General features: G+C 53.2%; 1 protein-coding gene across 1 annotated transcript in view; it reads left to right on the top strand.

Moving 5' to 3' along the window:
* The window catches only part of LOC149367028 (putative PDZ domain-containing protein PDZK1P1), a 108134-nt gene extending 95135 nt beyond the window's left edge, over nucleotides 1-12999 (top strand). The window contains exons 2-5 of the mRNA XM_089553639.1: nucleotides 268-552; nucleotides 1225-1491; nucleotides 11468-11644; nucleotides 12475-12999. Coding sequence (XP_089409765.1) covers nucleotides 268-552; nucleotides 1225-1491; nucleotides 11468-11644; nucleotides 12475-12984 — 1239 coding nt within the window. The 3' untranslated portion in view covers nucleotides 12985-12999. The remainder of the gene's footprint in view (nucleotides 1-267; nucleotides 553-1224; nucleotides 1492-11467; nucleotides 11645-12474) is intronic.
* Nucleotides 13000-16651: the final 3652 nt, after the last annotated feature.

The following is a 16651-nucleotide window of genomic DNA, read 5'->3' as shown; positions in this document are numbered from 1 at the left end:
TCGTTTGAGGAACACGTGGTCCGGAGACTTTTGCCCCCGCCTGTACTTGCACAGGATAGGCACTGCACTATCGAACGGTTGGGGTTCCTGGGTAGTGTATACAGTCTACTCTGTACCACTCTTTACCCTGTGTGTAATGGTGTTTCATGTTCTGGCAAGGCTTCGAACATGTTTGACGATGCTACGGTGTAGTTCTTCTCGTACAGCCAGCGCTTCCCTGAGACGACGAACTATCCATTGACCTGTGTCCCCTCCCTTTCTGCTCAGAGGAACAGCGGCTCGTCCGTGGGCTCTGCGGACCACCAGCAGCAGACGCGGCCGGCCTCCCCGCCGTCGCAGCAGCCCGCGGCGGCGTCCTCGGCAGGCGGCGTGTCCCTGCCGGCGGGCGCCCCCGCGGCGCGCCTCTGCCACCTGGTGCGGCGACCGGACTTCGACGGCTACGGCTTCAACCTGCACGCGGACAAGCAGCGCCGGCTGCAGTACGTGGGCGCCGTGGACCCCGGGAGCCCCGCCGAGGCGGCCGGACTGCGCGCCAACGACACCATCGTCGAGGTACGTGGTCAGCAGCTGCAGACGCTGCATCCTGTCCAGTGGCGTGTATGTGCCGAAAGAAGTTTCCTTTGTCGGTACTGATTAGAATCCAAACGGAGAACGGGGCTAGTTGAAGTGCATTCATGGTCTTCGCCCCAACAGGGCACAGAATGCGTTTCATTCGTGTTTGTGTTGTCTTCCTTTTGCTTGCTTCCTTCGCGCTGAAAGACATGTCCTGTTAGTCTTTCCGCAAGCGAGAAAATTTCTGCAATACGTATCTATAAACTTTCCCACCGGTCAATCTTATCGAAATACACGTTCACTGTCTCGTTCACAAGCTCTCACTTATGTGAAAGTGACGTCGCCTACCTTGCCGCCGCGGTGGCTCAGTGGTTACAGCGTTCGGCTGCTGACCCGAAAAACGCGGCTTCAATCCCGGCCGCGGCGGTCCAATTTCGATGGAGGCGAAATTCTAGAGGCCCGCGTACTGTGCGATATGTCAGTGCCCGTTAAAGAACCCCAGGTGGTCGAAATTTTCCGGAGCCCTCCACTACGGCGTCCCTCATAGCCTGAGTCGCATTGAGACGTTACACCCACCATAAACGTGGCGTAACAGCCGACGTCGCGCTCGCGGTGACCCGCGGCCCATGGTTTCCATCCAGCGCGCTTGACGGTTGCTCGTGTGTGTCGCAGGTGAACGGCGTGAACGTGGAGGGCGCCAACCACCGGGACATCGTGGAGCGCATCAAGGCGGTGCCCAACGAGACGCGTCTGCTGGTGGTGGACGACGGGTCGGCCGCCTGGTACCGGGAGCACGGCATCCCCATCCGCGGGGACCTGCCCAACGTCATCCAGCTGAGCAGCGTCAAGGCGGCCGCCAGGCGCGCCAGCAAGGGACAGCCGGCCGTAGCCGCCGCAACCGCGGAGACCACCTCCTCGTCCCCGCCGCCGCCCCCGAGCGTGAGTGGCGATGCTCTTTCCCTCCCAACTAGGGGTGCTTGTTGTGAAGCGCGTTGTCTGCTATGGAGTGTTTGTTTTGTATGCGATGTCACATACAAGTCTCCTGCAGGACGCGCGAAATGCTATCTAGAAATGCTATCTGGCAGCCAACACGTGTACAAGGTTGTACTTCTTCTGTACTTGACCTTATCTTTGTAAGCCGATCTATTAGTGACTACCATGTTTCAATTGAGCAGGGAATTTCCGATCATGATTTGGTCCATTGTTCTTTCCCAGTCCATACTGTTTGCAAAAAGCCTGTGGCCAAAGTCTGCTATGTAAAGGACTTCTCTCGTGCGAAAGATGAGAGCGTGTTGGATTATTTAGATTTTTGCCTCAGCAGTTTCCGAGGCAGTAATGCTGATGAGCTATGGAATAAATTTAAAACACTATGCACTCACTGCCTTGAAAACTTTGTCCCTAATAAAATAATAAAATCACGCAAAGCCTCTCCCTGGATCACACGTGAAGTCCTGCAATTGAAAAGAAAAGTGAAACGTTTGAAACGTGGAGGCGCCAGTCGTTCCATTATTCAGTCTTTTCAACTATCCCTTAATGCAGCTGTGAGGACCGCTAAGCGCCATTACTTTGAATACAGACTGCCTAATTTCATTCGAACTTCACCTGAAAAATTTTGGAACCACTTATGTCAAAAGAAAAAACCTATTGACCGAATAATGCACGACGGCAAGCCTATCACAGATAAAAACGATATTGCTACGCAATTTAACCGCTACTTCCACAGTGTCTTTGCTAATGCAAGTGGTGAACACGGTCCTTTTGAAACGCCCTGTACCATGCCTTTTGTTACGATATCAAGACCTGGCATTGTAGAATTGCTCCTAAACCTGAAAACTAAAGCGTCGCCAGGCCCTGATAAAATTCCGAACGCTTTCTTGCGCCGGTATGCCGAAAAGCTTTCCGAGTTTCTGGTTGTTATTTTTCGCGCATCTTTGTCATCAGCTGTGATTCCTTCAGAGTGGAAAACTGCACGTGTTGTTCCTGTTCTAAAGAAAGGGGACGCATCACTGATATCAAATTATCGTCCCATCTCTCTCACTTCAACCTGTTGCAAATTACTAGAACATATAATAACCAAGTTCATCATCGGTTTTCTTGACGATAACAATATCCTTTCTAACGTTCAACACGGGTTTAGGAAGGGATATTCTACTGTAACGCAACTAACATCAGTTGTTCATAGTTTCGCATCTGTGCTTGATAAAACCGGCCAGGCTGATATTATTTTCATGGATTTTAGTAAAGCATTTGACCTCGTCTCCCATTTTAAATTAATTGACAAGCTTAAACAAGTTGGTCTTCCTAACTTTATAGTTAACTGGGTTTCAGCTTACTTATCTAACCGACAGCAGTTTGTTAGTATTGACGACCATTATTCAGACAGCCTGCCTGTCTCTTCTGGTGTTCCCCAAGGAAGTGTCCTCGGTCCCCTGTTATTTTTAATATATGTGAATGACATTGTAAAAGTAGTTACTCATCCCGTTCAAATCCGGCTGTTTGCAGATGACTGTGTTTTGTTTAATGTAATTACATGTCGTGAAGACCAACTATTACTCAATTTAAACCTAAACAATATTCTGGATTGGTGCAACCAGTGGGGCATGAAACTTAACGCTCAGAAAACCGTATTTATGAGATTAACCAAGAAAAAAAACAGCCTTTTATACCCTTACGCTCTTCCATCATTTCCACTTTCGGAGGTAACTGAATATAAATATCTTGGTGTGACGATAACTAATAATCTAAGCTGGAACAAACACATAAGTAACGTATGCGCATCAGGGTTTCGTAAACTTTGTGTCCTCAAGCACAAACTGAAGAATGCTCCTGCGGACTTGAAATTTTTAGCCTATTCATCATTAATCAGACCCAAGTTAGAATACGCTTGCATTGTCTGGGACCCATTTACTAAAACTAACATTCAAGCGCTTGAAATGATCCAGCGCAAGGCCATTCGATTCATCTTTTCAAAATACCGTTCAACCGACTCACCTACTGCCATAATGCGAGCAAACCGAATTCAAACATTGCAGGTAAGACGTAAAATACTCAGATTAAAATTTCTTTTCCTTCTCAAACATAACAAGTTGTCAATGTGCCCGGATCCCTACGTCAAGCCATTTTCCGCTCCACGACCAACAAGACATCGCCACTCTGATTCACTAACTCCATTCACCGCCAGAACTAACCTATTTAAATACTCCTTCTTCCCCCGCACCGTAACTGAATGGAATGCTTTACCTTTAACAGCACTATGTGACATTGAATCCATTGAAGAAATAGAAGATTGACGCCATCTAACTTATTTGCTTTGTGTTTCGAATTTTCTTTCAGTGTTTTATTTTGTATATTCATTTTGCACTGTATTGCCCCTCCTGCTAGGGCCCAGAAGGGCCTGCAGTATTCTGTAAATAGACCATAAGCGTTCGCGGTGGGTTTCGAGTAAGGGGTTGCGTGCGGAAGAAGGGCGCAAATTTTGCACTATATTGTTCTCTGCTATCAAGAAGTTGTATGAACGGGCGCTAGCATGAACAACCCCCCTCCCACCTCCCTTATGGAGAGTCCTGTGCCAAGTCTAGGGGGTGTTGCCTGTGTACGCCTACGTTCTAGAAGACGCGTGTCTCGGTGTTACGTCTGCCAACAGCCAGCTCATTTGATTGGGACAAAGTAGAGCGTGTGTGTCCAACTCCAGCTTAGTGGCTAATAACGCAGCTGTGGGCTTCGTCTCCCACTTACATGCCTTTTCTCCCCGGCAGTGAGCGGAAACTAAACGAAGAAGGGGACTTCGAATGTGGGGAAGAACGGGAGGCCGATATGTTCTCTGGGGTTAACTGAGGGTGTCATTGCTAGGGTAGGAAGCCGTAGCCGGGAACGGCGTGCGGGAAGTGAATCCGGTGGGCAGGTTTAAGAAGTTCAGAGGCCTTCGTCTTGTAGTTGGACGTAACCTGAACTGCTTCTGCTGATGATGAGGGTGGTGACGATGTACAGTCTTTGTCAAAAGTAACCAGGCTTCTTGGTTTTGCTTCTCAGTAGTATATTTAAACTATTATGCCAGCCCTCAAGCTCTACATCTCTGTACGGTAAGGAGAAGCCCTGTCCTCACCTTCGAAGAACTTTTCGACCTTAAGGAAAGCCGTAAAGGCTCTGCTATACAAATGAGAAGCAAACCATGCAGCCTGTTTACTTTCGACAAAGGCTGTACCTTCTACAAGAGAACAAAACACAGTCTCCAGTGCTGGCAGATCGAGAGATGCTGAAGAACTGTATGAAGTATCGGGAGTGGGAGGTGCCATAACTAGGGAGATGCCAGAACTTTGTAGGGTCGTTGAATTTTGGGCCATTTTGGGATGCCCGTTCGTCTCGTGCAATTTAGGAAAGCCCTTGCTGTTCTCGGATGCGTCAACTTCTTGTCCACTGTCTTCGCCCTCGCACTCTGCCTTTCAATCCCCTTGTCCTGTCCGCCGCGCTTAGTAGTGGGTCTGGCCTCCAATATTCAAGACAACCGTTGAGCTTTTGCTTGTTCAGTAATTTTTTTTTCTTCTTAACGAAATACATATTGCTCTCTGGACTGCCGTACGAACCTGTCGCTTGCAGAGTGAAAGCGACAGCGGGGCCGGTTTGCGAATGTCCAGAAATGGGGCGTTTCGACATCTCTCTCGCACGAGGCAAAGGTGTTTAGAAGGACAGGCAGGGCGGAACAAACTCAGTGGTGCGGTCACTACGATGGTCTTGAAAGGATGCATGCAGTCGCTGCCTGTTCCTCGTTCCAAAAGCAAGGGACCTAAATTCGTCCATGCCACAGTGCTGTTCTCCTAAGGCGTTGAGACGGGCTAGTTATTAACTAGTACAAGTTGTACTGACAGGCATAACAGCGCTAATAAAATGGGGTGCAGGAACATGCTTTTTTTTTCGCCGTGTTCTCGTGTCACAATGGCTGCTTTTAGGCATCTGCGTGGTGCTATTCACGCTTGTCTGCCCCCCCCCCCCCCCCCCCCCCTTTTTTTCACCTTGTTCTGAGCTGAACCCAACATTCTTCTTCGTCTGCTGGCACGCATGAGCCCCGCTTACTTATTTCCGTGTAGCCACGGAGTTCACCGTTGTCGGTGTAAATATTTAATCAATTTCTCGCGCAGCTGGCAGAGTTTAGTTTTTTTTTTTATAGGTGCTTTCCCGTATGGGTGTGCGGCGCGCACAGGAGACGTACAGATAATGCCATCGTGACCATCAACCGAGGTTCACAGAGTGGGTGATGCGGTCTTGCTTTGCGCAACGCTCGTACCCTCCTCCGGCGCGGTGCATTTTGTGCGGCAGCATGAGGAGCTCCTCGAGCCTTGTGGCGATGTTGCTGTATCCTGTCACATCTGATGACGCCACGCGCGATGCCGTCAACAGTGACTCGTGATGCGTGGTCATGACGTGCGTGTGTGAGCGAGCGTGACGACCGTACCACGTGACGTCATCAAGCAGGAAGTGACAACCGGGGACGACGTCAGCGGACCGGAAGTGTTCCAACACCACCCTCGACGGGATCCTTGCCCTATCGCAACCCAGGCTGGGTATTGTCTAGGCGTCCACTAATTTCCTTCCGCTGGTGCTATGCTGCCGCGGCCCCCCAAAGTACGCATTCAGCGCCCCGTGTACAGTGCGATGTCAGTGCACGTTAAAAGAACCCCAGGTGGTCGAAATTTCCGGAGCCCTCCACTACGGCGTCTCTCATAGCCTGAGTCGCTTTGGGACGTTAAACCCCATAAACCAACCAACCAAACCATATTCTCCGCAATGATGGCGCCTCGGCGGCGACGCCGAGAGGGATGCTTTGCTGACTGCGTCGTTTGCTCACCTGTGCGCGCGTCGGCTGTGTGCATTTTCGGATGGAAGACTGGGCAGCCATCAGACGTCTACGGTTTTTACGCCGCGAAGACGACACGGACGGCTAGGGGTGGCATCGATGGACGCGCTGTTGTCGTCGCCGCTTCTTCTTGACCCCTGTCGCTTTCGCTGTTTGATATGCCTGGAGCTCATTGTCGTCCGATGGTCTCGACGCTGACGCAGCGGTTAAAGGGCCACTGACCAGGGTCCGGACATTTTTGAAAAACAAGCCCACTGCATAGATGAGGCATCGAAGATAACCTCTGCAAAATACTAGAGCCATGCGCGCCCCGAAAAGCTGCGAAAATTCAAATCGAAGCCCGTTCGTTCTTTCCTTCCTTCAAAAACGGGCCCGGCCCACTACTCTGCACCCCGCTGACGTCAGGGGGGGCTACTTTCGCTAAAGGCACTCCATTGGTGCATCGTTCTGACTGACGGGAGAAGGTTGGGCGTAGCCTTGGCGTCGCGTCGTCTGCACAACGCTTTCCGCAGCGCCTTCTGTTCTGGCTCATGCCTACAAACCCGCATGAAGGAACAAAAAAAAAAACTGCGGAGGGAGCGTGCGGCGACAGCCTTGAACCCTAGCCATAAAAAGTAAAAAAACAGTAAAACTGAGGGAGTTGGCTCGCCCCCCCCCCTCCCCCCCCCGCCGTGATCCCGTCACGAGACGCTCTGCGTGCGCGCTCCCTTCTCAGTTTCCTTTCTTCTATGCGAGCCCCCCAAAACAAGGTTTTAATTAGTAGTGCAGCAGAGCCTTTCCCTCGCTCGCCCACTTTACCGCTCCGCACACATACCGCTTATCTTTCGTGCATCTTGCGTACGCCTTGACTCCAATGAATGACATATGCTTTGGAGCGGAGAAAAGACACAAACACACAGAACACAAACACGCATGGAGAAAAGCAAACGGGCGGTTGCCGGGTCCGCGCTTCGCCGTGTGTTTCGAACACAACCGACTTCCGCCCCTCCGCTCGTGAAACGGTGGGGAGGCCTAAAAGAAAATGAAAAGGTGGCTCGTTAACTGGGAATGACAAACAGATGTATGAAAGGATGCGCTCGCTAACAAGTCTAGGTGGTCGAGCCGATCGCGCCTCTCGATCGTTCAGTGTGCGGAGAAAACGCAAAAACCAAGAAAAGAATTCTATTGAAGGCGGGGCCATGACGTCGCCCTGTGACGCACTCCACAGACACCACGCCTCCGGCTTACACCGGAGAAGGAAGGGGTGAGTTTGCCTTGCCGAGCCTACTCGACGAGGAGCGGGAGAGAAAAATTTCGAGGAGGGAGTGGAAGGAGAGGAGGCTCGCTGAAAGAGAGGTAGAGAGTGTCTGCTGAGCTGGGGTGGTCCGTGGCCCTTTAAAGGAGCTCTGAGACACCTTCCGAGAAGAGCTCATCAACTCGCTCAATCGCTGCACGGTGTTGTCATGAAAACCTGAGCCAAATAATGCCCTTCTACACGCAGCAGAGAACCCACAATCACTCGCGAAAGTTGGCGAGCCCTTCCGCGACACTTTTTTGTGCTCGAACCCGCCTCCATCGCTCGCATATGCGCATACAAGTTGAGAGTTGGCTATTGGTTAGATTATTTAAGACATCAGACAGCTGCCGTGGCCGCGGCCAATAATCCGCCGAACTCCGCCGGGTCAGGAAGCTCCGCCCCCGGAGGTGTGGGCGGCGGAGGAGTGCCGACCTTCCAGCATCGCGCCAGGGAAAGGCGCGAAGACGCTGAAATTCAAATTTTAACTGCGGATAACTCAGCTCCTACAAAGCTAATTAAAAAAAAATTTTGCTGGACAGTATTCGTGAAGCGGCGTGCTTTAACATCACGGGCGTACCGCAACTTTATTAGAGCCCCTTTCAGAGCCCCTCTGAGGGATGCGTCACTGCTCTGCGATGGCAGGGGCTGCTGCCGCTGGTGCTTGTGCGACACAGGTTGGTCTTCCCGTGTAGGCTTTCGTGATCAACCATTAATTTAAAAGGCACCTGCTTGGGGAAGACTGCTCACAATCCCAGCTAGGCTGCTTCTCACAACGCCCACACCGGATTCTCTGGGTAACTGGGCCTTTCAAGTTATCGCGTTAAAAACTGATAGGCGAGGTAGCGACTTGGGCGCGCGCGTCGTCCGCTCGGTAGGGCACAGTGACAGCTCGCAGCATCCCCCGTTACCCCGCGGCCCCTGTCGGAAGCAGCGGCTGCCCGCACATCTCTTGCATTGCCCTCCGGCATGCGACGAAGGTGTACGGCGTTCGTTCGGGCGGGTTGGCGGCGCGCCACTTTTCCGCGTGCTTGCCACGTAGCGGAGAGGGCGAGCGCGTGGTAATCGCCCCGCTAAACGTTGCCGTGCACCCTGAATTGAAGGAGGAAATTTGCCTTCCGCCTCGTCGCAGCCTTGGGGTGCCAAAGTTAGGCAGCCATCGGAGTCCTGGGGGGGAGGGGGGGTGATTGTCCCGGTGCGGAGATGTAGTCAGAGAGGCGTGCCAGATGAGACCAGTTAATCGATTAACGGGGCTAACGCGGGTAATTATACCATAACGGATGTCGAGCCGGCAGGGCCGAACCGATCGGCATTTCGAAGTGGGGACGATGTGCGGCGAGTGCGGGAAGTGACTGTGTGTGTGCGTGCGTGTGTGTGGCGGAGTGTTGTATCAGGTGAGACTGAAGAGGAATATATGTCGAGGCTTTAAAAATAACTCGGAGAGTGTTGCCTCAAGCCGGCACCACACTGTTAAACAGAAAGGAGTGAAAAGGGAGTAAAGCTGTCCTCTGGCGCACTAGAGGACAGCTTGTAGTCCCTTTTCACTCTTATATGGGTGTATTTGTGATTAAAGTGAAGAGAGGCTGCATGCGTGGGAGCATGTGCTGCCACATTGGCGAGGTGGCTTCTTCACATGTATGCATAGCCTGTCTCTACTAGCCTGGGGTTACATAGATGTACAAAGGTGCCCAAAGATGAACCGTAGCTCGTTGGGCCAGTTGGTGCATGGTACACCGGGTAGAGGAACCAGCAGACCAGGACGCGTACACACGAGAAGGAATTGTCACACGGACGACGCTGGATATAGATGTCACGCGTGCAGTCCGGAGCGCGCAGTTCTGGCGCTCTATGTATACCCTAGGGTATTGCAGGCCCGTGCTATAAGCGCCTCGTGTGCGATCCCCCCTCCCTGTTTTCGTCGTCCGCGTGTACACATGCGCGGAAGGTCGAGTCGTCCGGTTCGGCGTTGTTTGCGACGGCGCTGCAGCGCCCGGCAACGGAAAGAGCCGCCGAGGCGCGTGCAAAACACCTCTTCTTCCCGTTCGCGTGTACGCGCAGTGTAAGAGAAGCCAACGCGCCAAGGCCGTCTCCGCGCATAGCGGGCAGGCGCGCGCCCGTAAGCCGAGCCGGCCAGCGTACAGGTGCGTGGCGCAAGCCCGCGGGCGAGAGCTTCGGAGTTGCGCGTCGCGCCGAAGGGACTCTCGTTTGCAGGTTGCTTTTTCTCCGCTAGGGGGCCTGTTTTCGCGTCCCGAATGCGATATTCAAAAGCGCGTTCGGAAAACAAGGGGGGGGGGGGGGGGGGGGGTTGCGGCATCGAATGCGGTTTCACGGATTTCGGTGCCAGGCGCGAACGCTGGTGCAAGTGTCTGCCGCCTTTTTATTTTTAATGAACGTCGGAGAGAGCCTCGTCACGGCGCGGCTTTGTTGCTATCTCGTCGCGATGTGCACAGCGTTGCTGCTGTGTCCTCCCATCAAGTGGTGAATGCCTGCTTTGTGGGACCAGGAGGGGATGGGGTGGCAAAATATTGCTAATGGCCGAGTGAATGTTACCGCACTGCCGAAGAGGTTCGCCGGCATGCATAGTTGCGGAATCCGCACGCGCCGAGGCGCATTCTGCAACAGGGTGGGCTCACGTGACCAGCAGCTGACTGCTTGGCGAAAACACTTTGTCGTAAAAGCCGAGGCCGATGTTTTTGTATGTCTCTCCTCTTTTTTTTGTTCTTTGCTCTTCCTGTCCGCATGATGATGTGTAAAGGGGCACGACCATGCTACCGCAGCAGTTAAAACTGATTTGATGTGGCATACGCGTGAATAAGGAAACAGCTCTTAAATCCACTTGGGCCCTCATGCACAATACTACGAATTCAGGACTAGCGCTCCTAGTTCCCTCATCTGCCACCACATGGGGCACGGCTTTGAACATTAAAAAATAGCTCATAGACATCAGCCGTCGCATAAGAAAGAAAGAGAACAACCGAATGGTTGCAGAACAGAACGTTGTAGGCCGCTAGGCTTAGCGAGACTGGCTGTGCGCTCTCCTCGATGGATACAAGCGCGTGAGTGGTGCATCCGTGTAGCTCGCCGAGAGTGAGGCCTACCGCCGCTCTTATTTGCTTTGGGCGGGATATACCAAAGTGCGCATCTGGTAGCACTTCAAGCACCAGGGCATTTTACCATTTAGATGCCCATGGGTGTGTTTGTGTTTACAAGAGAACGAGAGAGAGACTAAAAAGAAGAGACGCGTGATGTCCGCTGGAAATTTGTCTCTGCGGCCACCAGATGACACGAGCGAGCAAGTGGCTCCGAGTTGTCTGTGGCATTATCTTGCTGTCGTATAGAATGCAGGATTTCCACTCGTGTTCATCCTTGCTGCTACCTGTGACGGGCGGGTTCGATCCCGGCCGCGGCGGCCGAATTTCGATGAAGGCGAAATTCTAGAGGCCCGTGTACCGTGCGATGTCAGTGCACATTAAAGAAACCCAGGTGGTCGAAATTTCCGGAGCCCTTCACTACGGCGTCTCTCATAGCCTGAGTTGCTTCGGGACGTTAAACGCCAATAAACCAAACCAAACCTTACTGTTCGTGCAAGCTCCCACTCCATGCTTTTACAGTGGCAGGTATGTCGGGTAGGTTTTGCAGAGCTTAGGGTTGGTACAGTACGTCATAACAGAGAATCAAGTGACGTCACAGCTGATAATTATATATTATCCTGGTTTACGTTTATGACAACAACTATGTGAGAGTGTTGTAGTTATGCTCACCTGAAGTGCCCCCGTTTCTGTCTTTGGCAACAGGAGACGACGCAGTCCGATGGCCTTCGGCTGTGCCACCTGTCCAAGTGGCCCAACTTCGACGGCTACGGCTTCAACCTGCACGCAGACAAGAAGCGCCAGGGACACTTCATCGGCCAGGTGGACGTCGGAAGCCCCGCCGAGCTGGGCGGACTGCGAAAGAACGACCGGCTCGTCGAGGTGCGTCCCAGGGATTCGGTCGTCAGCATGTACAGAGCGTATAGGATGTGATGTTCCCGCAGGCACATTTTCCAGAATTACTGTCTTCACACGGGGAATAGTGCATCACAGAAGAATTAAGTGGGGACAAGAGCAGTGCTTGTGGAAGGCTTCATTTGCAGACTTTTCAGGGATGCAGTGGTGCAGTTCAAAGCTAGCCGCGATATCCAGAGAAAAGGGCGCAGCTTGTTGAGTGATGCGAAAAAGAGACGCTTGCTAGTACGAATCAGTGATGGCTTCTGATTCGCCCTCGTAGGGAACTGGCCACAAATACACGCCACATAAAGTGCATGTGCTAACGTGTCTATGGTGCTTTTGGGCACACCATCTTCCGTCTGCCCTTCATTCTGGCACGGCAGTGCCTATTCATCACTTGTCTAGTTCTTCACACAGCTATTAGGGTGATAGTAATGTCTAGATTTTTTGTATGTTTTCTGAGCATCACCTTTTTCCAAGCTTGTGTGAATGTGTCCGCAAGCATCTGGCTGTTGTGAAGGAAGCCCAAGTGACATTGCATGCCACAGGAAACTTTGAGAACTGCTGCAGGAAACTTTGAGAATGGGTTGATTTGGGCTCTGCTGTGACAGACTCAGCGCGTAAAAAAGAAAGAGGGAACTTATGAAAAGCCACGGAGACTGGAAAAGTAAAGCAGGATCGAAGCATGGAGTGAAGAGTGAAAAGGGCTCGCGCGTGTTGCACGGGGACATATCGCCTTGGACAGAGTAGAAAATCCTACCGCGTGTGCTGTCGACGCGATGTGATTGACAGGGCTTTCTCTTTCGGTTGCACAGGTGAATGGACTGTCGGTGGAGGGCGAGAGCCACCGTGAGATCATCGAGCGCATCAAGCAGGACCCTGGCCATGTGGACCTGCTGGTCATCGACCGCGAGACGGATGAGGCATTTGCGCGCCGCAAGCAGAAGCCCAGCAGCCAGTGTGAGGGTGTGGCGCGACGATGCACGCCGCCCCAGCAGCCGGGCACCGAACACAAGCAGCAGGTCGGTTGGCTTCTTCCTCTTCGGGATCGTATACCAGTTGGGAAAGTCACCGTATGGCCCATGGGTCAAAATACCTTACCTTATACCTTGGCTAACACTCGACGCTATAGCAGGCTGTCACGGCACTGGCAGCATTCAGAGGAACTTAATGCATTGACGGGGGAAAAAAAAGACATTGTTCAACTCTGCACTTCTCAAAAAGCGCTTCATGGGCGCTGCCTTATTGCTGGCTGGCACAAACACGGTGGAAGCGGTTTCACCAGATGGGCACAGCAGTCCAGTGAGCAATATGGCAACACATAGGGGATGCAAAGGTTTACACAGTGGAGAAACAAAAGGTCACAAAACTGTCTTTCAGACCTCTTTGATATGGTTCTGTTGAGCTTGGCAGTTATTTGTCTAGGTACGCGCGTTCACAGAATGGAGTGCTGACTGCCGACTTGTAGATGGCGCACACAGACAAGTCGTCACTGATCCGTCAGTCAGACTTTACCATCCTCGTGCGCCGAGCGCTTTTGCAGCATGTTTGACACGTGCGGGTCCAGATCGAACGGGTGATTCTTTCTTTCGACCTTCACTATGTGGGATGTCACCTTCGGACACACGAAGATGTGGGTGTATATACTCGCAGTTTCCCTGCCTTCCTTCTGTCTTTATGTACTCGCACCTCAGCACTGTGCAAGTGCTATTCGGTAATCAGAGCTCAAACAGCCTCATTACACACAATCTGCAGTAAGCGGGCTGCAAACTGTGCACCCACTGAGTGGCTGGGACGAGTGAGCCCGCTGGCGCAAGGTTGGTCAAATGTGCCCAAACCACGCATTGCAGTAAACGCCTCGATAACATTCTAATGTGGTAGCATTTGAGTTCAAATGCGCAAATAGGGCGATGTGGGTCACAAAATTCGTCGACAGAGGTCACGTGACCTTCTGATGTTACCACAATCTGCCCACCAGGGCAGGTGGCAATCGGCTCACCGGATTGTGAGCAACCTGCCCACCGTGGCTGGTTGGAACTAAATTAACGAATGGTCGAGAGAGGTTGTGTGACCCTGTGACGTCATCGACCTGCCCACGAAAGAGGGAAACAAAAGGTAGAAAGAGCAAGAAAGAGTTGTGGAGAAAGATCAGTAGCAACAAGGGTATCTCTACTGGTATCGCATTTCACCATTTAGGTGCTTTGAGTGTCCCCCAAGTTTTGTAATGAAGCAGAGCGGTGAATCGCGGTTAAAGTGCCTTTGCTTTGCCGCCATATTTTGCTGGTAATCACCATGGCTGAACGTGTTTCTGCAGGCAGCGAGTGCGCGAGGACGCGGTGTAGTGTATCTTAGTCACTTGGAACCAGTGGGGACCTCTGGTTACATTGATGCACCGTTTCCATGCGACCGTATCGCCACAGAGCAGGCAGAGGGCACTGTGAGAGGGAGCAGAGACAGGGAGTGACTGCATCTTGGGAGTAGACGTGGTAGCAATATGGCGGACTCGTTTCATTTGGTCCCATCAATAGTGAGCGCTTATGTTTGCGTCTGAATACAGAGCTGAATAATTAGCGGGCTCATTGGGGCACACATGCGGCGAACTCCCATAACAGTTACCGCAGGGCACGGGCGACGTAGTGGCCTCTCCCGAGGTCCAGGGACTACCCGACCGAGGCTCGTCTACCACAGTCAGCGGCACTGCGGGCGGCAAACCGCCTCGCCGCGGACGGGCCGCCAAGCTAGCCGGGGCGCCCTCCGAGGGAAGCGAAGATGTTTCCGAGGGCTCCGTAGCGGCCACACCGCCACCCGACGAGGACAAAAAAGATCACATCGTCGTTCGGGACGAAAACTCTGGGACGCAGCCACGCCAGGCTGCTCGCGGCGACAAGCCCTGCGAGGCAGGGTCGGCACCGGCGGTTCCGGCCTCGCGCGTCGCTCCGTCGCCCGCCCGCTATGCGTACGGGCCGGGCGAGTACGGACAGTTTTGGGACGGTTCGGCGACGGCGGACGGCGGTTACCTGTGGCCCGGCGACCTGCCACCGTGGGCGGCGCCTTTCGCGCCGTACGGCGCCGTCCTTCCCCCTCCGCCGTACAACCCGCTACCTCATCTCCCCCCGCCGTGCTACCCTCGCGGCGTCGTCTGGCCCTCGCCGTACCAGGTGCCGCCGTACGCGCCCTTCTGGCCTTCGGCCTACTCCGGCTACCCGCTGGCGTACTCGCCGGCCTGCGGGGACCCGGCGTCGCTGTACCCGTACGGCGCGGCGCCCGACCTGCCCCAGCAGGACGGCGGTAGTCGGCCCGGCGGCGAGCGCTTTGAAGAAGAGCCAGGACGGGACTGTCGACGTCAAACGAGAACGGAAAGCAACCAAGAATGAGATCTGCGGGCGCCTCTTATTGCGGTAGCGGTGCTCGTGTTGTTCCCTGCACCTACAGCACTTTTTGTTTTCTAGATCACCACTGTGTCCCAACACGAACCTCGAAGAAGAGTCATTGTACGTGAATCCGGAAGCGGCTCTTGCGTGCATATACCACGACGGCGTCATTTTCGAGACCACCATCGGCCAGACCTCGCTTCTGAAGCACGCGATGGGTTTTTCGAACAGAGCCCCTCCATGAGACTGACGCCCGTCTCACCACTGAGATTTTGGGAGCGCCGACGCCCTGTGCGCACCACCACCGCTGCCGGCTTGGCAACGGCCTGAATAGCGTGACACCTCGGTACCCCTTTGCGCACGTAGACCTCTCTGGCCTCGAGGGTCGCTTGTGGGCTGGCTTCTTGTCTTTCCTGCACAAAGAAGGTCTCCGGCTTTTTTATGGCGTTGGCTATTTTTGAAGCCGCTTCCGGACTTGGCACATCTACGTGTTCTCACTTGAGGGCCTTCTGTTTCTTGGCTTTCCCGCACTTTCCGGAGCAGCGCCTTTGGCTTCCCCGTATTTCGGAAGACGAAGTGCGGTTCATTCATTGTTTAAAATAAACTATACTTGTTACCCTGTCCGCACTGCATACAGTTGTTTCGCGCGACGCTGGCAGAACGGGCTCAATTGAGCTGCTTGGGAGTGCATGCGACGATGTTGCTTCGCGTCCTGGCGCTAGTCACTTGCATAAATAATTCATAGAACTCACGTAAGTAATTACAAATCGCATTATTGCTTTTTTGAAGCGAAAAGCTTCAGGCTCGTCAACACCGCACTTCTCGTGAGCCACCCCTCGGCGCCGCCGCGGCGCGCGCTACGTCGCCGCTTCTCCTTCTCGTCGTCGCTTCTCGCCACCGGTTTACCCTTCGCCGCCGCTGCCGTCCCAAGAGGAGAAGGTTCTTTCGCAAGGCGTTGCGAGAATGCGTGAGCGGCGGCCGTAGAAGAGGCGCAGACATTCGCCATGGAAGGAGGAGGAAAGGAAAAGAAGACCCAGAAGTGGTATCGAGGGAGTTGGCTACTGCGCGCTCGCCTCCTCGCCACCGTTTGCCCTTTCGTTGCAGCCGCGTGTTTACCACAGTTGCTACGCATGCGGAAGGAGGGCTAATAACGCGCTTGCCTACACCGTTATCGTGGTGCTCCCAGTGCATTGTGCGCGAACTGCGACAGCCATGACGTCAAACAAAGCACAACTGCAGCTTTTCGCCTGTATATCCAGGCTTAACCAGAGATCAGCCCCTGCCATTTCTTTTAGGTATGGCTGGGCGAGTGTAAGCGTATTGTAACGAGTTAACCCATGCGCTGTGTCCCATTTGTTTCTTGGGATGTGACAAACTTACTCTGCAGCTGCTGTTACCTCCTTCGAGAGGATACATTCCGTGTTTCTTCCACGCAAGGTTGTATAGTCAGCTGGTATGCTTTGAATGCTCTTCAGTACCGTTAAACCTCGAGAAAAGCGAATGGCCATTTTTATGCTCCGCCGCCGCGGTGGCTTAGTGGTTACGGGGCTCGACTGCTGACCCGAAAGACGCAGGTTAGATCCCGGCCGCGGCGGCCGAATTTTGATGGAGGCGAAATTCT

This window comes from Amblyomma mixtum, chromosome 1 (assembly GCF_055824585.1).
Source record: "Amblyomma mixtum isolate Tamu chromosome 1, ASM5582458v1, whole genome shotgun sequence".
Classification (NCBI taxonomy): Eukaryota; Metazoa; Arthropoda; class Arachnida; order Ixodida; family Ixodidae; genus Amblyomma; species Amblyomma mixtum.
This window is presented reverse-complemented; position numbering and strand designations above follow the sequence as displayed.